The sequence below is a fragment of the Boeremia exigua genome (assembly GCF_020726555.1).
Source record: "Boeremia exigua strain MPI-SDFR-AT-0100 chromosome Unknown C7974scaffold_6, whole genome shotgun sequence".
NCBI lineage: Eukaryota > Fungi > Ascomycota > Dothideomycetes > Pleosporales > Didymellaceae > Boeremia > Boeremia exigua.
In genome coordinates, this window is record NW_025763523.1 from 1005638 (window position 1) to 1024262 (window position 18625).

The 18625-nt window shown below is 52.4% G+C and overlaps 6 protein-coding genes across 6 annotated transcripts; 3 read left to right on the forward strand and 3 right to left on the reverse strand.

The window, feature by feature from the left end:
- Positions 1-300: 300 nt before the first annotated feature.
- On the forward strand, positions 301-8067 carry C7974DRAFT_433933 (transferase family protein; the record flags this gene model as incomplete). Its single annotated transcript, XM_046144955.1, has 6 exons — positions 301-724; positions 779-1164; positions 1216-2406; positions 2492-2714; positions 2762-5289; positions 6409-8067. The coding sequence occupies 6 exons, from the start codon at positions 301-303 to the stop codon at positions 8065-8067; spliced, it is 6411 nt and encodes a 2136-aa protein (XP_045997076.1).
- Positions 8068-9822: 1755 nt separating this feature from the next.
- Positions 9823-11881, forward strand: C7974DRAFT_394249 (MFS quinate transporter-like protein QutD). Its single transcript, XM_046141861.1, has 3 exons — positions 9823-10574; positions 10620-11093; positions 11141-11881. The coding sequence occupies exons 1-3, from the start codon at positions 10149-10151 to the stop codon at positions 11831-11833; spliced, it is 1593 nt and encodes a 530-aa protein (XP_045997077.1). The 5' UTR covers positions 9823-10148; the 3' UTR covers positions 11834-11881.
- A 769-nt stretch (positions 11882-12650) lies between these two features.
- C7974DRAFT_424374 (uncharacterized protein) lies at positions 12651-13245 on the forward strand (the record flags this gene model as incomplete). The annotated part of the gene is made up of 1 exon (XM_046144426.1): positions 12651-13245. Exon 1 carries the CDS (start codon positions 12826-12828, stop codon positions 13243-13245), a length of 420 nt encoding a protein of 139 aa, XP_045997078.1. The 5' UTR covers positions 12651-12825.
- A 191-nt stretch (positions 13246-13436) lies between these two features.
- On the reverse strand, positions 13437-15963 carry C7974DRAFT_184540 (uncharacterized protein). Its single transcript, XM_046136439.1, has 3 exons — positions 15865-15963; positions 13728-15807; positions 13437-13677 (listed from the first exon to the last, which is right to left on the reverse strand). Exons 1-3 carry the CDS (start codon positions 15914-15916, stop codon positions 13572-13574), a joined length of 2238 nt encoding a protein of 745 aa, XP_045997079.1. The 5' UTR covers positions 15917-15963; the 3' UTR covers positions 13437-13571.
- Positions 15964-16573: 610 nt separating this feature from the next.
- Positions 16574-17315, reverse strand: C7974DRAFT_184543 (GCN5-related N-acetyltransferase-like protein). Its single transcript, XM_046136440.1, has 2 exons — positions 17160-17315; positions 16574-17115 (listed from the first exon to the last, which is right to left on the reverse strand). The coding sequence occupies exons 1-2, from the start codon at positions 17200-17202 to the stop codon at positions 16628-16630; spliced, it is 531 nt and encodes a 176-aa protein (XP_045997080.1). The 5' UTR covers positions 17203-17315; the 3' UTR covers positions 16574-16627.
- Positions 17316-17429: 114 nt separating this feature from the next.
- C7974DRAFT_311627 (uncharacterized protein) lies at positions 17430-18557 on the reverse strand (the record flags this gene model as incomplete). Its single annotated transcript, XM_046138315.1, has 1 exon — positions 17430-18557. The coding sequence occupies one exon, from the start codon at positions 18555-18557 to the stop codon at positions 17430-17432; it is 1128 nt and encodes a 375-aa protein (XP_045997081.1).
- Between the last annotated feature and the right edge of the window lie 68 nt (positions 18558-18625).

Consider the following 18625-nt stretch of genomic DNA (forward strand, 5'->3'; position numbering starts at 1 on the left):
TGCTCTTAGCCACCGCCCAGCCTTCCAAGAAGTCCTCACCTGCCATTAGTGGATAAAGGCCGAGCTGGCCTGTGCCTAGTGTGTAGGCGCCGGGCACCGCGCTAGTGTCCTACTTAGGTATGTAACAGAATTGAACGTTCGTTGTCATGTGTATCTCAGTTGAAGTTGCACCTATTATGACAACCCGTTCCCCTGTGTGGAACTGTTTTTATCCCAAGATGAGCCACGATCACAGTCGCTATACGAAAGTTTAGGGAATGTCGAAAGATTGAGAGTCTACATTCTTCGAAAGCACAAGCCATGGCTGAACACATATTCTCGACCAATTCCAACAAGGGCCTTGGCCTATCTTTTGGTGACAAGACCTCGTCTTCACTCTTGTCTTCACAATCACCAGCACCGAGTCTCTCCTGTCAAATCCTGGACATTTTCCTCGAGCGTGCTCTCAACAAATTCAATGACTCCGAGGAAAGAGTCGCAGCAGGTATCGAGAACTTTTTGTCCACTATCAACCGATACGTCTCAGCAGGCCGACAGATCGAAGCTTGTCTACCAGCATTTCCGTTCAAATCCGCCAATCACGTGTACAAGGTACTCGGTAATCTGCCCGACAAAGCAGAAGAGTTGGCCCTCGATGGACTAAACAACATATGTCTGCGAATCAAAGCAATATACAGTCCAGGCGCAAGAATCACGATCATTTCAGATGGAATAACATACAATGGTATGCTGAATATACCCTCAACGCCACGCATTTGAACTAATTTTACGGATTAAGACCTGTTGTCGATCTCGGACCGCGACACTTGGGCTTACGGTGAGGCCCTTCGCAAGATGGCAACCGATAGAGGGTTCAAGCACCTTATCTTTTCCCGAATGAAAGACCTGTTGGACTTCCCGCTGCCAGATAAGCTCCGAGAGATCACTTACGTCGCAAACTGTACACAATTTCGAAGACTACTCCTCAACAAATACGGCGACGATACCCTGGATGTCGATAAACTGATCGCTAATGATCAAGACACGAAGTTGACGTATTTGGGATATCGCAAGTTTCTTGAATCCGACCTGAAGCACATCTTCCCACTTTCACAAAATTTGAGCAGCAATGGTTACAAAAGAGACGTGAAGTATCTTGCCAAGCAAATGCTTCTTCGTGGATACGTAAGTCTTAATGGTTGTGTCAAATATAAGAGACTAGCTGATTTTGGATAGGCATTTGCTGCAGCTGTAAAGAACGCCTACCCCGACTACTTGAGGCTATCTATCCACGAGTCCTTGGGTGAGCACAAGGTATCCATCAGCCTGCTCAATACAAAGACTGGCTACACCACTCCATGGCATTGTAGTGTTGCCCTACTGGCTAATGGAGAGTGGGTTAGTGCCCCAAAAGGAGAATTCCAGAAAGACGAGCGATTGACGCTGGCGTATCAAGATGATCGCCCCAGTCATTTTGTGGAGAGAGCACCTGAGCCCGGAACAAAAGGGATCATCGAATCTTCAGCAATCTATCTTCAGCCGAAGAAACGCTTCAATGGCACTGGAAGCGGATATTCTTCGCCAAGAACACCTCTACTACAAAGCGGGTCTTCGACACCATACGAGCGGTCCCCGAGGTCAAGTTCTATGACCCCACCCTCTCCTTCGTCTATGGATGATGAAAGCCCAAAAGACTTCCCGGGTACGAGTCATGACCCGGACACCGGTGAGAGCTTTGGCAAAAGACTCATTCCCTGCATCCTGGATAGCTTAGCAAAGGCCCAGCCAGACCGGATTCTGTTCTCACTCGCGCAGACCTCGGGTCAGTCACTCAAATTTCGAACGGTCTCCGCAAGGCAGTTTGTAAAGGCAATCGACAAAACAGCATGGTGGCTCCATCGTCAGGTCGGACAATCGGCTGTCATTCGACCAGTCGGGTACATTGGCCCACATGATCTCCGGCACATTCTGTTGACTCACGCTTGTGTCAAAGTTGGCTACGCTGCACTATATCTGTCTCCGAAGAATAGTACAGCTGGCGCTTTGGCTGTCTTGGAGGCGACTGAGTGTGACACATGGGTGAAAGCTGGAGAGACACCAACCGTACCTCTTGTCAAGGATCTGTTGCAAGCGCGGTCGATGAAGCTGTTGGAACTTCCGCTGTTGGACGAGCTTCTTGATGCTGAAGACGCCGATCCTTATCCGTACACTAAACCTTTCGAAGAAGCCGTCAACGACCCATTTTGTTTTCTACATACGTCTGGATCTACTGGTGTGCCAAAACCTATTCCGTGGTCACATGGCTTGATTGGTACCATGGATGCAATACGCTCTCTGCCACCAACAGAAGGTGACGGGGGTCTTTTGCCTTGGACGACAAATTGGAACTCTGGGGACAGGATTTATTCATCCTTCCCAATGTGTCATGTAAGTAACGTTTATCTTCTTAAACGTCCAACCGTTGGCCCTACTCCTACTATTCACAGGGAAAAAAGCTAACATTTCCAAATAGGGGGCCGGGATCATCATGAATATCCTCCTCCCTGCATTATTTGATCTCCACTGCATACTAGGCCCACCCGATGTTGTTCCAAACGTAAATCTCATAGAGACTCTTGCATTGAACGCGAAGATAGATATCTGGAGCATGATACCGTCTCTTGTTGACGAGCTGGGCGACACTCCTGAAGTCTTGGAGACTCTCAGACCTTCGAAATTCATATGTGCTTCTGGAGGTAAGAACTCAATCCCTTCGTTTGTAATACATGTTAACAGTACTCAGGCCCTGTGTCCCCAATTAGCTCCGGAAGAGTGAACGATGTAATACGAGTTCTGAATCTCACAGGCACAACCGAAGGCTTGTTCATCGGCAACCTTCTCGTTCCACGAGAAGACTGGTTCTGGTTTGCATTCCATCCATACTCTGGATTCGAATTCAAAGAGCTGGACAGTGATACCTACGAACACTGGGTTCACCGCAACGAGCACGCATCGTTGTTCCAGGGCATATTCCACACTTTTCCCAACGAGGACTCGATCAACTTCAAAGATCTCTACACGCGACACCCTACCAAGCCAAACCTCTGGGCGTTCAAAGGGAGAAACGATGATCTCATTGTTCTATCCAATGGATACAAAATTCTGCCTCTGGAAACCGAGGCGTTCATCTCCCAGCACCCAGCAATTAAAGGCTGCCTGGTGTACGGCAGCAACCGACCCCAAGCAGGCCTACTAATTGAACTGAAAGAGCCTTCTCAGAAATCTGACGAGTTGTTCGAAAGTATCTGGGCTGTCGTGGAGAAGGCGAATTCAATGTCCCGCCACACAAATCAGCTTCTGAGAGACTTTATAACTTTCGCAGAAGTGGAAAGGCCTTTCGTGCGAACTGATAAGGGAACTGTGAAACGACATGCCACCATGAAGCTGTACGCTGAGTTCATCGACCGTTTCTACAGTTCGCGAAACGATGAGACAGAATTCACCGTGGATGTTAGTTCGAGAGCTTCCATTGTGGAGTCAATTCGTAACATCTTGGAGTTCTCAACACCAGGCATTCAGCGTGCTTCGTTCGATGACGATCTTTTCTCGTTTGGACTAGACTCACTTGGTGTCTTCGCAGTCGTCAAGGCACTGCGTGCAGCGATCAAGGGATTAGATCAACTCGCTCCGCGTCATCTCTATGCGAATCCTACGCTTCACAAATTTTCTGCCCTTCTTACGACCTTTATATCAAAGACGAAGGAAAACGACCAAGTTTCCCAAACGAGTAGTGATTCGAAGATGCAACAACTGATTGCACGACATAGAGCACATCAATCATTCAGACTCAATGCCTTCGACTATGTCAATCCAAACCATTACATGGGGCTAGTGTTCTACATCCCACTCCAAGAGGGAGTAACGTTTGAAGCGGCATTTGAAAACCTGCAAGGGGGCCTCAGACTAACGATGGACCTCATACCAGCCCTTGGAGGCAAGATGATGGCTTGTTCCAAGGATGAGGTAGAAAATTTCGAAGGCGAGCTATGCGTAGCTATTCCCCCCATATCAGCACCAAAGCGCGACATACTGGGTTTTAAGGATCTCTCGAAAGATCTTCCTTCGTTTGACACGTTGCGAGAGGGTGGGTTTGTTCCCTCTGCCTTCAAAGACGAGATGGTCCTACGACAAGATACCTTCCCTCAACTCCCAGCAGACATCCTTGTCGCACAAGCAAATTTTGTCAAAGGAGGCTGCATCCTTGCAGTAGACCTCAACCATTGCTGCTTGGACGGTGTTGGAGCCATCCTTGCCCTCAAGGTTTGGGGTGAGAAGTGCAGGTTCTTGCAAGGGGACACTTCCGCGAACTGTGACTGGTACGACACTGAGAGTTTCAATCATAGCTTGCCTGAGATATTGCATGATCTCGAGGGCTATGCAAAGCCGGTGCAAGAGGTTGACCCGGATATCTGGGGCTTCTTACCGTTCGTCCCTACCGACGACCAGAAAGAGGCAGGATCACACGAGAAGCGATCGGATCATCGAAGCCTTGGGAAGCCGCCAGTGTACCAACTACACCCTGTCTGGCCATTGCCCCCAACTCAGAGGAGACTAGACACTACCTTATTCTTGATCCCACCAGAGAAGGTGCAGCGGCTGAAACGGGACGTCATGACTGATCCGGAAACAAACGGCACGATAACATCAGTGAGCGACATCGTGCAAGCATTCTTTTGGCGAGCAGCAGTGAAAGCACGCTATGATGTTGCCACGAAGTTGAACGAGGAAACATTCGAGTCGAACGAAATGTCTATCCTCGAGCTGCCGACAGATGGCCGGCCTTTCTTCTCTTCGTCATTGCCATCGACGTACATGGGCAGCATGCTCATCCTAAACCGTGCGAGTATGCCGGTGAAAGAGCTGAGCTCTTCTGAAACTAGTATTGGGCGCGTCGCTCTCATGTTGCGAGAGGCCGCTTCACGAATCACGCCGTCCGTCGTACATGATGCCTTTACAGTACTCAAATCCTTGCCGGACTATAGCAGATTTTCGACAGCCAACATGGGCATTGCGCACATGCATACCATGATATCGAACATGATCATGTTTCAGACAACCGAGATCAACTTCGGTAACGGTATTTTTGGCAATGGAGGGTCTCCAGTCACGATGAGGCCGCAGCTTGAGCGAGCAAGTGGTCGATTCCGTTTCTTAGTCATCTTTCCGATGAAGGAAGATGGGGGAGTCGAGTTGGTCTTGGGTACCTTCCCCGAAGAGCGGGAGATGCTCATGGAGGACTCAGAGTTTATGAGCTATGCAGAGCTCATTGACGTTGATATATGCACATAGTCATAAGGAAACTAGGGTACACTAGCTGTCCACTTGCAATTGGCGGCAGGCTCTCAATACTGAACCCAGATATGCCAGGTAGAGCTATATTTCATTCTATATTCTAGCACAAACGTTTGTAGGTACTCTGCGATTGAATGATACAAAACATCTATGTGTCGCATCCGCAGCCCAAAGTCGAACCTGAGTGTTTTGGGAGATGGTTATCAGCTAGGTATCGTCAAAGAGAGACTCATGTCAAGAAGTGGCACGGGATGTGAGCGCGGCTGTAAGTCTCACCTATACAAGTAGTTCCTCCGCAAGCGGCGGTGATTAGGTATTCGACGTTTCCGTTTGTTAGGGGCTTGCGCAGCGACGTATTCCAAGACGAGGCCGTGTTCTGAGCCGTTACATCTTGACCAGTCTGAGCGTGACTCTTGACCTTACTGTCCCTATCTACACGACGTCCTACGAGTACAAGCCTCCCGCTCATGGGGGTCTGGGTCGCTTAAACAACTCCCGCAAAAGGCCTCATCCCTACAGCATCACTTGACCCGATTTGGATGTGCCACTGAAGCTAGTCGGCTTGGCTGGCATGAAGGAACGCCTTATTCACAACTAGACAAACGTGAGTACGAAATCCTAATCACGTTGCCTAAACCGGTAGTCATACCGGTACACAATTGTTGGCAGGAATCAACCCCGATACTCTAACCCGTGGGTGCTGCCGATGAGCAAGTTATGGCGCTACAACATCGCATTCGCGTCGCACCTTCCCTTATTGTGCCGCCAGATCAAACGAGGCACAGTCTCATGTTATGATAGCGCAGCATCTTTTAAGTCTCTCAGCTCAAATCTGCGCTACTGTCTCCACCTCGCTCTTTTCATTCCCGACCCTTCCACCAGTAGCCGCGATCGCCAAGGTCACCAATGTAGGCCAGTGGCAACCCAGAAACTTTGTACTTCTAATAGCACGCAGTGAGCATCTCTTTGCAGCTCTCAGATTCACAATCCCCGACTCCTCAATCTTTACACTTTCACCTCGCCATGCTTGCGAACGCCCGGTCGGAGCCAAAAAGCGGCAATGAGACCAGCATTGCGGTCTCCGAGAGTTCCATACAGCCGCTATCAGACGAGAACCTCCCAAACGCCAATGCTCAAGCAGGAATCCAGAATATCGAAGCCACTACCGTCGCATGGACCAAGAACGCCCTCATTGTGGCCTACGTGCTACTATGGGTCATTTATTTCGTCGAGACACTGCTTGGTGGTGTAGTGGGCGCCTTGTTGCCATACATCACATCTGCTTTTGCCCTTCACTCTCTCACGCCGACCGTCAGCATCATGAGTAGTGTCATTGGAGGCGTTACGAATCTTACTCTCGCTAAGATTCTGGATGTCTTTGGTCGTCCCCAGGGCTACTTGTTCTGTATCTGTATTGCTGTCATCGGTCTCATCATGATGGCTGCCTGTAATGGAGTCGAAGCGTACGCAGCTGCCATGGTCTTCTACACTGTCGGCAACAACGGTGTCCAGTACACCATATCCGTCTTCGTGGCTGATACATCCTCACTCCGGAGTCGAGGTCTGATGCAGGCAATTGTTACCTCATCCAGCCTCATCACCTGCTGGCTAGCAGGACCTGTAGCTCAGGGTTTCCTCAGCGGTCCTGGCTGGCGATGGTGCTTCGGCATGTTCACCATACTTGTGCCTGCCGTAACCCTTCCGCTTTTCGGCTTGCTACTGAACAACTACTTGAAGGCCCGGAGACTTGGCCTGATTCCTAAACGCGAAAGCAATCGCACTGCCCTCCAATCCTTGTCGCACTACTGCCGCGAGTTCGATGCGGTCGGTCTCCTCCTCATATCTGCTGGCGTTGCCCTCTTTCTCTTGCCCTTCAACCTTTATACGTTGCAAGCACGAGGGTGGAACTCGCCTCTTGTCATCAGCATGCTTGTTGTGGGCATCGTATTGATCATCGCCTTCGTCTTTTGGGAGAAGTATTTCGCCCGCATTACCTTCATGCCGTATACACTGCTTCTGGATCGGACCGCTTTTGGCGCGTGCCTTCTCTCCGCAACGCTGTTTCTGAGCTACGTGCTATGGTTCAGCTACCTCAGTTCTTTCCTGCAGGTCGTAAAGAACTTGTCCGTGGAGCAGGCAAGCTACGTGGTTCAGAGCTATACTGTCGTGGGAGTGTTGTGCGCAATCTCCGTCGGATTCGTCATCCACAAGACTGGACTGTTCAAGCCAGTCTGTCTTTACTTCGGTATTCCAATCAGTGTCTTCGGCTTGGGTCTTATGATTCATTTCCGTCATGCGGATGGAAATGTAGGTTACATCGTTATGTGCCTGATTTTCATTGCGATGGGCCAAGGAGTAGTCGTCATCTGTGCAGAAATTGCAATCTTGGCTGCCGCGTCGCATGTACATGTCGCAGTCTCCATCGCGGTTCTCGGCGTTTTCAGCAGTATCGGCTCTGCGATCGGATCTACAATCGCCGCTGCGATCTGGCAAGACATGATGCCTGCGAAACTGATGCAGTATCTGCCTGTTGAGGATCTCGAAAACTTCGTCATGATTTACGCAGACATTACAACCCAATTGTCGTATCCAGTCGGCTCTCCAACTCGCATTGCAATTCAAAATGCCTATGAGGATACGCAATTGAGATTGTTGACGGTTGCTGTTGCAGTCTGGGCTGTTGCGTTTGTCGCTGTTCTTATGTGGCGTAACATCAATGTCACAAATATCAAACAAACTAAGGGACACGTGTGGTAGCAGAAGAACATAAATCAGCGTTGCTATAGATATGTGGCTTATGCAACCAGTAATGAGGTTCTACGTTAGACTACACGCGTGTCAAGAGTCTGCTCTATCTCTCAAGCAATTTACCTAGAAGTTACTTTCACCGTAACTTCACCAAGAATTACAGTACAAATAAACGCCTTCGTGCACACAGACCATGCGTCCTGCTTGACCTCATATTTCATTTCAAGACTATAAATACCATTGACATAGAGCACGAATATGTTTTCCTGATGTCCGGGGCTTTGTCTTTGCCGTCTTAACAGGACCAGCTGTTGCCTTCATGTTTGCATGCTTCAGAAGTGTGGGACTGGTACAACAACAATGTACTAATCGAGAAAAGACGATCCTGTCGCGAACAAGAATTCCGTTCCTTCATCAATCATGCGGTTCAGTACGGGATCATGTACGTCTCTGGGTCCGCTGGCGCCGCTTTCAACGTACCGGGAAGTCAATATGATATTTGAAGTCTTGATGCTCGATATGATGGGCCCTACCTAGACTCAGCGAGCAACGTCGACTTGCTCATTATGCCCAGACATGGTACTAGTAGGACTGTGACGGTCCGCAAGGAGAGGCATCTATTCTTTGCTGCCCTGACGTCTGTTCTTCGTGAAGGCAGGTTCCAGTGCTTGAATTGTTATAGATATCGTTATCGGTCTCCAGCTATCAGCATGTCTACTAGCGTTACAGCTGTCATCACAATTTTCGCCGATGTCAGAGGCCATACAACTATCGCAAACAGTGATCAAGAGGATGGACAGCATCTCAACCTTATACACTAATTAACAGCTTGGCAAAACGCATGTTGTCATTGGGAGCCTACCGCATGTATGCTGTATAGCTAGAGCTTCACTCGGATGCTTATGGTTTGAGACAATGATGTGACGATTGGAGATGAATGGAAACATGTCAACCACGGTGAGTGACGAACACGTGGTGTCCTACGACGTTTATACGGTTCTGGGGAAAATGTTGCGTGAAGTTGTTGTTTCGCGCCTGCTATTGATGACCAATTCGGCGGTTTTACACGTCTGGGGCTGTATGAAGACTTTCGCATGGACTTGAATGCTATCCTTACCCAGCGTCCGCCGCGTTGAAGAGGCCGAGCGCGGAAAGCTGGAAACTGAAAAGTTCCAAGGTTCGCTCTAAGGCCCACCACGAGGGTAAATGTTCAGTAGACCTGTCTGTGCAACTAGTGGATCTCCACTGTCACTCTCGGATGAACGCTCACCCAACGTTCTCAAGGATGCTGAGCGTCCACAGCAGTCGTTCGCAGAGTCGTAGGTCTCTCGTCGGGTCGATGTTCTTCAAGTGCCAGCTAAATACCCAATGTTTTGACGACATGTGTCGCAAGACCTGCCGACCAATACCTCCGGGTCAGTATTGCAACTCGCAATTCTCGTCACCGCCTCGTTGATAGTTCTGCGCAAGTCTGGTGCACTGACATGCACCGACCACGGCCATCCACAGCACAAGATTCAGCCAAGGATATCCCAAGACATTCAAGGTTCATTGTAAGCATTGATCCAGGAGCGTTTGAGTCGTTGAGATGTTTAAATGCGTCATCGTCATTGCCGTTATCGCTCCCCGAAGTTCTCCCGCTCGTACGAAGGCCAATCCAGACAAGTGAGGCTCTGCTGTGACCACTAGCGCCCGCCCAAGAGTTTACCCGGGAGCGCCACGAAGCTTAAATCCTTTCCCTTTTGAGATCCACAACGTCGTCACCCCCGTTGACAAATTTGCGAGCGTGGTTGGATGCTCCACGCATGCGGGAATTTGGGCGCCGCAAGGATTGCAGATGCTTCCGCAGCCTCCGCATGGAGACCTCCACATGCACAGAATGTTCACCCAGATGCTGCACTCGGGGTAACAGGGCACCGTGGGGGAAGTATGGAGTCTCCAAGAGATTCAACAATTTGGATGGGGCAATGTGGAGCCCCGTAAAAATCGGTGCGCGGCGGTCGGACTCATAACAAGAAGCCTTTTCATCCCATCTTCTCGCTGCATCTTCTGCTCATCCTTTCCGTTGTCACTGAACAGGTCTCGTCAAGATGGGTATCCTCACTATGATCGAAGATCGGCCTACGCCAAAGAGCGTGTACAATTGGCGTGTATACGTCTCGGCGATGACAGCGTCGTTCGCGTCCTGCATGATTGGCTACACGACGTCCTTCATCGGAACAACAGTGTCGCTGGAATCATTCCAGGATGAGTTCGGCTTGTCTTCAATGGGTGCCTCACAGCGCAGCTTGATCCAGGCAAACGTCGTTTCATTGTTCCAAGCAGGCGCTTTCTTCGGGTCTATCTTCTCCTACGGCACTGCCTATTACTTCGGACGAAGAATTACGCTCTGGACTTTTGTTACTCTCTTCATTGTTGGTGCCTGCGTCACTTTCGCCGCCATTGGTGGACATCTGGGTCCCATGTATGCCGGACGGTTCATCTCTGGATTTGGTGTTGGTGGCTGCACAATGATCGTAAGTCCATGAAACAACCCGCCAAAACTCAAGCTCACCAGCCAGGTCCCGATCTTTATCTCAGAAATCGCACCTCCAGCCATTCGTGGCCGTCTTGTCGGCACTTACGAACTTGGTTGGCAAATTGGTGGCCTCGTTGGCTTCTGGATCAACTACGGCATGACTCAGAGCGTCGCCTATGGTCGCAACCAGTGGCTTATTCCTTTTGCTGTTCAGCTCGTCCCGGCTGGCATGGTCCTCATCGGTAGTCTGATCTTCCTGAGAGAGACTCCGCGCTGGCTGTGGACCAAGGGCCGACGCGAGCAGGGCATTGCCAACCTTTGCTGGTACAGGCAGCTCGAGCCTCAGGACACCTACATCATTGAGGAGATCGAGATGATGGATCTTCAGATCAATGACCTTCCCACTGGATTCATAAAGCCCATTCGTCTGGCATTGTCGAACAACACTGTGCTGTGGCGCTTGTTCTTGGGCCACATGCTCTTCCTGCTCCAGAACTTCTCGGGCATCAACGCAATCGTAAGTTGACAATGAATAAGCAAACTGTTGATACTAATATTATTCAGAACTACTACTCGCCAACCATCTTCCGTACCATGGGCGTGCACAACACCCAAACCATCGAACTCATGACCGGACTCTTCGGCGTCGTGAAATGCATCATGACCATTCTCTGGCTCACTGTCATGATCGACAAGCTCGGCCGGCGTACTCTCTTCTTGTTCGGTGGCGCCTTTGGTGCAGCGTGCATGATCACCATCGGCGCACTCATCATCACCGAGCCCATCGCTGCCGCGGACGCTGGTCTCTCCGGCCAGGGCATCGCCACCATATTCATGATCTACCTCTGGACCTGCGTATACATCACCTCGTGGAACGGCACGCCCTGGGTCGTCAACGCCGAGATGTTCAACCAGGCGACGCGAAATGTCGGCCAGGTAGGCGCGTCAATGGCAAACTGGCTTTGGACGTTCGTCATCGCGCGGATCACGCCGAACATGGTTGCTGGCATGGGCAAGAATGGATCAGGCATGTACTTCTTCTTCGGCGCGGTGAGCGCCTGCGCAGTCGTGTTTGTGTGGTTTCTGGTGCCGGAGACGAAGAGCGTGCCGCTTGATCAGATGGATCGGCTGTTTGAGATTCGGCCGGTGCGCGGCGCGCAGCCCAAGCTCATGGAGGAGCTGGCGCAGAACAGTGCTGAGTTTGCGAAGCTGGATCGCAAGGATGAGGATGTGTCGGAGCAGGTTGAGAAGCGCTGAGCCATTGTTATTGGGAAGTGTTTAACAAATTTAATTATCATATTTACTACAAACCAGTTCTCAAGTGCAAATGACTGTGAATTTCGAACCCTAAATGGAGTTCGACCAAGGACACAGTTTGTCTGCCCGGCAGCAACTTCAGACCTTCCGATGAATGGTCTCACTCCGTGATCAAGAAACTCTTCGCTCAGGTCTGCGCTCTCCCTCTGGCCTTCGCCAGGTAAGTACGTACATCTTCCATTACAGACGCTTGAAGAACTTTGTCGCTTCTTCCTTCAGCCATTTTCGGCTGCCCTGTGTAACACCGACCATGCAAGTCCCTCTTGAAATCAAATTGTCACACAGCAACTTGGTGACACTGCATCTCAGGACCCCACAATTATCGAATATAACTGGATAAAGCGCCATACCGCTACAATGCATGAAAACTATGTTTCTCCAGGCTCTCTGTCCCGTCTGAAATGACTTGCAAGCTGTTGTCTGTCAAACATTCAAAAAGTGGTAAAATCGATATTGTAGTGCACTGGCAAGTGAACGTGTCGATTCAGCACTCCCTACAAGTGGGAGAGCTCTCCAACCACCATATCCAGCAACGATATATTGCCGTAAGTCTGCTGCATGTCCATCAACCAACACACAACCGACTGAAACACCAACCCGGAAGTGAGTCAGCAGACAGTGAATCAAGAGCACCATTGCAGAGTGCGTGCAAACGGCCAAAAGCCCAATCAAGCAGACACAGAAAGAAACATCCCCGCTGCACAGAAGTGGCGGTCTGCAGCTATCCGGCACAAACACCTGCCAGCGCTGTTCTCCGGTGAGCGTGTTTGGTGCTTTCACCGCCCCGGGGTTGGGAAGCAAACAAACGGCTGCATAAAGAGGCTCGCAATTTTGTCTCTTTGACTCTCCACGGACATCTTCCATTGACTTTCACTGTGCTCTAAATCGAAATTCCGGGCAGTTGACGTTTCCTACTCCACTCTTCTCACGCCATGTCTCTCGAACCAGCTCAGATGGCTGGGCCCGACCACTCCGCCGCCACCCACAAGACCACATTCGCCCTGGTTTGTATGGCCATTACTCTCGCACTCCTAGCCTTTCGGATACACGCTGCATACTCGACACTGCGCGAGCACCACGCCGCTATTCAGACGCTGCAAGCTGAGATTCTCAAGGCCCGCGAGACCGAGGGGGACCGCGTTGCAATCCTGCTCCACATGTCCGAGATTCATGTTCTAATGGGGGCCGAGAGGAAGGCCTTCATGGCAGAGACGAGAGCGCGGTTTGAGAGTTTGGCGAACAAGACGGAGAGCATCGCTGCTCTGTACGATCGTGCTGTTCAGCATGAGTTGCAACGAAGGCCTCTTGCGGGGCAGGGAGTGGTAGCAGATAGGGAAGGGGTGTGGGCATGAGGGGCTAGAAGAGGCGGGTGGGGTGGGTTGCTCTGGTCAGTGGCGGCTGAGTCGAAGCTGAGAGAATGTCTGAGATGCGTTGGTTGCTGAGATCTCTCAGTCTGTCGAATGTGGTTGGAGCTAGTGTTGCAAAAGTAGGCTCGCATTTGGGTCTTGGACGCACGGCACAGCTCGAAGCAAGTAAGCAGTTTCGCACAATCTCATCGCTGCCATTATTTCGCTCAATCGTAATGTTGCCACAATTTTATGTTCCACGCTTGGTCCTTGTATAAATGATGACGAAGCCGCTGCATATCACTCAACTGCAACCTCGACTCTCAGTCCACCTACCTGCCAAACACTGGAAAATCCGGCATTGTCGCGACAAAACTGACGCCCACAGAGCTAGCGATCCAGACAGCCGTAAGAAGCCCGAGACTAGGAGGGCAGTATCTGACAGGGTTAGTTCGATACGTACAACACGTCCGCGCTGCGGCACTTACTCTTCCGAGCTGAGATTGATAAAGCCGACCCAGAACAGCCACTGCGCGATCCAAAGCGGGAGCATGCTAGCAAGCCCGACGAGTGTCAGTCGCACAGTCGCTATTTCGGTGTCGGTGGTGTGGGTGGCGCGGTGCTTGATGGGTAGCGTGCCGTAGCCGACGGGCTGCTGGTCGTCGCGTGTCAGTGGTTTTTGCTCCGGATCGCAGGTCGCGTCGAACCAATACCGCGCCAGGTTTTCTTCGAAGCCGAACCACTGATGGTTGAATGAAGTCATAAGATCCCTCGCGAGGGTCGGCGTTGGTGGTAAGCTCGTCTGTATTTCTGGGCGGGCGAGGAGTCGACGTGCAGCTTGCAGTAGCAGGACTGAGGCCACGATAACAACAACGAGCCACATCATCGCTCCGGCGTACATGTATTGTGCTGCTGGCGATGCTTCAAGTCTTGCCATTCCGCGGCTGTAGAAGTTGTGGGCTAGACCGTAGTTGATAGTCTGCATCATTGGAAAGGCTGATAGAGCTTGCAAGATCGCTTCTGCAAACATACAAGACGCAATCGTGTTCAGCGTGGTCGCTTTGAAGGGACGAGAAATTGCGGACAGGATTATTGGCCAGGTGAGCCGCGGCATCGAACTCCACAGGAACGTGAGCTGCGTGATGGGAATGCTTTCGTAACCAATGGTTGCTTGGACCAGGACTGCATTGATCAGATTCGCAGAGGTGTGTAGAGCGGCAATGGTCAGTCCAGGTACGACCCATGACTTCGGGAACGTGTACTGATGTGTGAGGCTCCGAGTGTACAGACCTGCGACCAGAGTGGCTACATTGATCAGAAAGACGGATCCAAGCTTGCTGTCGATAGTAGCACACGAGCTCGGGCTTTTCGAATGGTGATGGCTCGAAGCAGACTTCTTAGAGGGTGTGATATTCCATTGCCATGGGATCATGTCAGTTGACGTGGGAGCTGCCAGATGACGCCAATGCTTCGGCAGGCCATGCCATCCAGCCACTTCACCACAAAGACCATGGAGCCATTTCACATAGTCCTCTCGAGCCTCGAAAACATGACATGGCCCTTTGCAGCTGTCGTAGTTTATGTTGCGGCAGAAGCAGGCTCTATCAACGGCGCGTGTGATGTCGCAGTAACCGTCGTGGTCAAGCTCGCAAGCATCAGTTGTACACTGATCAACGAGTCCGATCACTTTCCTGGGCACATCAGCGACGCATTTAGGCCAGCGCCAGTTTTCCGTCGGTATATAAGCGAACGTTGTTGTCTGGAGTCCGTTTGTCCAGCCAGCCGGCAGGGATTCCGCTCCACACGTAGCGTTCAGCCATAGTCGCTCCCTCGTGGAGGCCAACCCGGGCCCTGGACAAGGTTCCGTCTTCATGTATGTGCTGAACACCTCGCAAAAGCACCGCTTGTCGAAATAGTCGCCGTACGCTAGTCTGCGCAGAGTGAGGTCATAGCCTGCCGTTTCGTAGTCCAGAGCGATCATGCTCCCTTGCGATTCCATGTACTCCCACGGACGAGCGGCATTTCCGGTGTGTCGAGTATCAGACGTGAAGCTACACGATGCCATAACGTGGTTGAACGACTCTTTGGTCAATGCAACGTCCGATTCTACCAGGCACGTTGGCGCTTTGGCGGTGACTCCAACAGCCGTATAGCCTCTCGTCATAGAATTCGGAGACGGTGTCTGCAATCCGTTGGCATCGCCAATTTCGACCAGCCATGTTCGTTCGGTGACAGCGCGTATCCAGTGATATAGCTGGGATTTGGCGAACACCGTTCGACTGCAAAACGGGAGGTATTGACTGACAAGATCAGGGGAAAACTCGATGCCGAGACAACTGAGCTGAGTGAGCCACTGATGATGGGTACAGATCACACCGAAGTGTCGGGTGCACCGCCGCTCGGTGCAACTGGTCATGGCGTTCAGCCATGTAGCGTGGTCTTGCTGAGCGATGCACTGTGGCATTGAAGCCAGATCCTCCGGGTTTACCCAGCCTCCGCGGTTTTCTAAGGGAGCTATTGTGTACTTCTCATCCGTAACACCGATCTGAGCGGGACGAAGCGCTCCCGCTAACGTACTTGTCTTAGCGCTGATGTCCCGAAGACTGTTTGTGACAGCATACATACCTTGTGCCGCACCGATCATTAGTAGCACGGACCACGTGCCGAATAACTTCATGATGCTCCGGTTTTACCTCTACTCGAGTGCAGAAATGTAGAGATACAGAGTTGGAGACCTGGTGTCTGCCTGATTGACTGCGCCCTCGCTTGACGGCCGTCAGCTGCGGGGTCGCGGCGCGTAAAAGGAATGCCTTGTACGCATCAGCAAGGCTGAAACAGTTATCGATACGACGCGTTCCATGAGAAGCGGCTAGAGTTGCATGAACAAGTCAATTGAAATCAGACGTCTGTATCTTGGTAGCGTGGTAGAGTGAAGGTAAAGAGCTCCATAGTGGATCTGCACTGGAGCACCACCAATCACAGGCTCGACACCACAAGGACAAACGCGAAGCTTCGTAATGTAATCCGAGACACTACAAGTAGTAAATCCTCCTCGGCCACGATACTCAATCCAGAATCGCTACTTTGAATACTCATCTGAGTACGACATGGCTGTTTTAACCGTCGTCGCCTGACACTTACCCTCTCCGTACCTTCCGTTTTAGTGCGCCAAACGCAGAACCCCGTTAGCATAGCCGTAGATCCTGTTCTGTTCATAGAATCTTGTGCGCTATTCCAGCCTCCCGCACCTTCGCAGGGCGCGCATACTTCACGGCGACTCCGTTACTCGACCACAAGCATATACTCATGAGAGAACACTACTTTTCGAGAGAAAAGCGATGGAGGGGGCGTGATATTCGTGCAATTCATATCCCTACCCGTAGCCAATCTACTCAGCAAGCTTACTCAACTTCTCCCCCTCGACCCTCAAGCCAACCCACTCCGCCTTCTTACTCGCGCCAATCTTCTCGCTCTGATAGAACAGCAAGCTCGGCTCATTCCAGTCTAGACAGCTCCACTCGAGTCTCTTGCCGCCGACCTTCAACACCTCCCTGGCCAGGCTCTTGAGCAGCAACACGCCGTAGCCCTTCTTGCGGTACGCGTCTTTGACGAACAGGTCTTCGAGGTAGATGCCAGGCACGCCGGTCCAGGTGCTGTAGTTGTAGAAGTACAGGGCCATGCCGGCGACGGTGCCATCGGGGTCGGTGACGAGCAGGGTCTTTGCGTAGCCTTTGGAGAATTTGTCGGGGTTCTCGGGGTCCGAAGGGTCGGCGTGCGAGAGGGTGCGGGTGAGGGACTCGGTGGTGGCGTGCACCGAGGACGAGGCTTTCTCGTAGTCGGCGAGCTCTTGGATGAGTGACAGAATTGTGGGGACGTCTGGGGTTGTTAGTCTGAGTGGAATCTGGGGGTGGAAGACGGACCTTCGCGCGTGGCGTGGCGGATGGTAGCGTCTGTGGAAGCCATTGTGAGTGTACGGATACGTGTGTGTTGCACTTTGACAATTGGTATGCGACAGCAGTTTTGACGTTCAGGCGCGCCCTTTGGATGTCGCGAAGTGGCAGAATCACGGCCATGTGGGGCACTCCGGTCGTCATATGGATACGTCACCGCCCGCGTCTAATTTTGAGAACAAGCTCACGCCCACTCTTCGTGCCAGACTCGGTTCGCGTGGGGTGGCTGACTGCAAGGCGTTATTTGGATGAGCGACCTGGCGTGACATGCTGCTCGGCCTTGGTGACGCGACCTCTTACATCAACACCGCTGAAAAGCGCGTCGTCGACCGGAGCAGCGTGGCTTGCAGGTCTGCTCGCCTTGGGCTGTCCCCAAACAGCGGTCCATTGCTTGCGTACCTCGTCATACTCGAGCTTGCACGAAAGTGCCAGGAGCCGTGAGTACAGCCGCTGCATGTAGCGGGCGGAAAAGGCGCGCGGCCGATCCATGCCCTGCCGCCTATCTGCTTTGCTGGGCTTGCCCATTGCAAGACTGTGCCGCACCATCTGCTCGAGACTGCGCTCCTCGGATACGGAACCGACCGTCCTACGTCGCGGTACGAATGCAATCCGCTGCCGGCCGGTGCTCATGGCGTCGATGCTGTCCCACTCGTCGGCGGGCAGTGCTGGGAGCAGGCGCGTCATGGTCTCGGCGTACCAGCGGCGCACGTTGTTCGCTGCGCGCTTGAGGGGCATTGGCCGCTCCCAGATGTTCAACACGGGCGTCCTAAGGTGCGGGCGCTTGATCTCTCGGCCCAGGGCCCGCTCATTCTGCACTTGGGAGGTGACGATAGCGCGCAGACGAGGGTACTGGCGCGAGATGTTGATGGTGTTGATGCCGTCGCGGGCGACGGGGGCTTCGAAGTACTGCAGACATTGCAGGCTGCTGCGGTAGAGCTGCTGCAGCGGCGGCGTGCCCTCGGGCCACAGCGGGTCGGGCTTCAGCAGGTCGCCCAGCAGAGCATGCTTGCGCCGGCCGAGACGGCCATAGGCAGCCCACAGCACCCTCTGAATGCAAGGGCCCTCGCCCTGGTTGGCGCGCCTCAAGAAATTCAGCCCCTTGTGCGCGACGCGCTGCTGCTGGGCCACTCGCGCATTGATGATGCCCGTATGGCGGCGCTTGAAGGCGCGGTGGCGGTACTTCGCAACGGCGTGCACGTCGAAGGCGGCGGTCCCGTTGGCGGAGGGCTGATAGGCCTTGAAACGGGCGACGATGTAACGGCGGAAGTAGTCGCGGGCGGCGGCGTCGGGCAGGTACGAGGCCTCGCGCAGCAGCGAGCGCAGCAGGTGCAGTGACCGGATCGCAGGCGGGCCCCCTCGCGCATCCATGGCAGCTGGCAGCGCCGTGAGAAGTGGTGTTGGTGCGCCGCCGCGTGATTGGCCCTGAGCTCGACGCG

Coding starts and splice junctions, on each gene's coding strand:
- C7974DRAFT_394249 (XM_046141861.1), top strand. CDS start 10,149: ATGGGTATCCTCACTATGATCGAAGATCGGCCTACGCCAAAGAGCGTG. Junction 10,575..10,619: donor TTGGTGGCTGCACAATGATC/GTAAGTCCATGA, acceptor CTCACCAGCCAG/GTCCCGATCTTTATCTCAGA. Junction 11,094..11,140: donor TCTCGGGCATCAACGCAATC/GTAAGTTGACAA, acceptor AATATTATTCAG/AACTACTACTCGCCAACCAT.
- C7974DRAFT_184540 (XM_046136439.1), bottom strand. CDS start 15,916: ATGAAGTTATTCGGCACGTGGTCCGTGCTACTAATGATCGGTGCGGCA. Junction 15,808..15,864: donor AATGATCGGTGCGGCACAAG/GTATGTATGCTG, acceptor CAAGTACGTTAG/CGGGAGCGCTTCGTCCCGCT. Junction 13,678..13,727: donor ATCAATCTCAGCTCGGAAGA/GTAAGTGCCGCA, acceptor TAACCCTGTCAG/ATACTGCCCTCCTAGTCTCG.
- C7974DRAFT_184543 (XM_046136440.1), bottom strand. CDS start 17,202: ATGGCTTCCACAGACGCTACCATCCGCCACGCCACGCGCGAAG. Junction 17,116..17,159: donor CCGCCACGCCACGCGCGAAG/GTCCGTCTTCCA, acceptor TAACAACCCCAG/ACGTCCCCACAATTCTGTCA.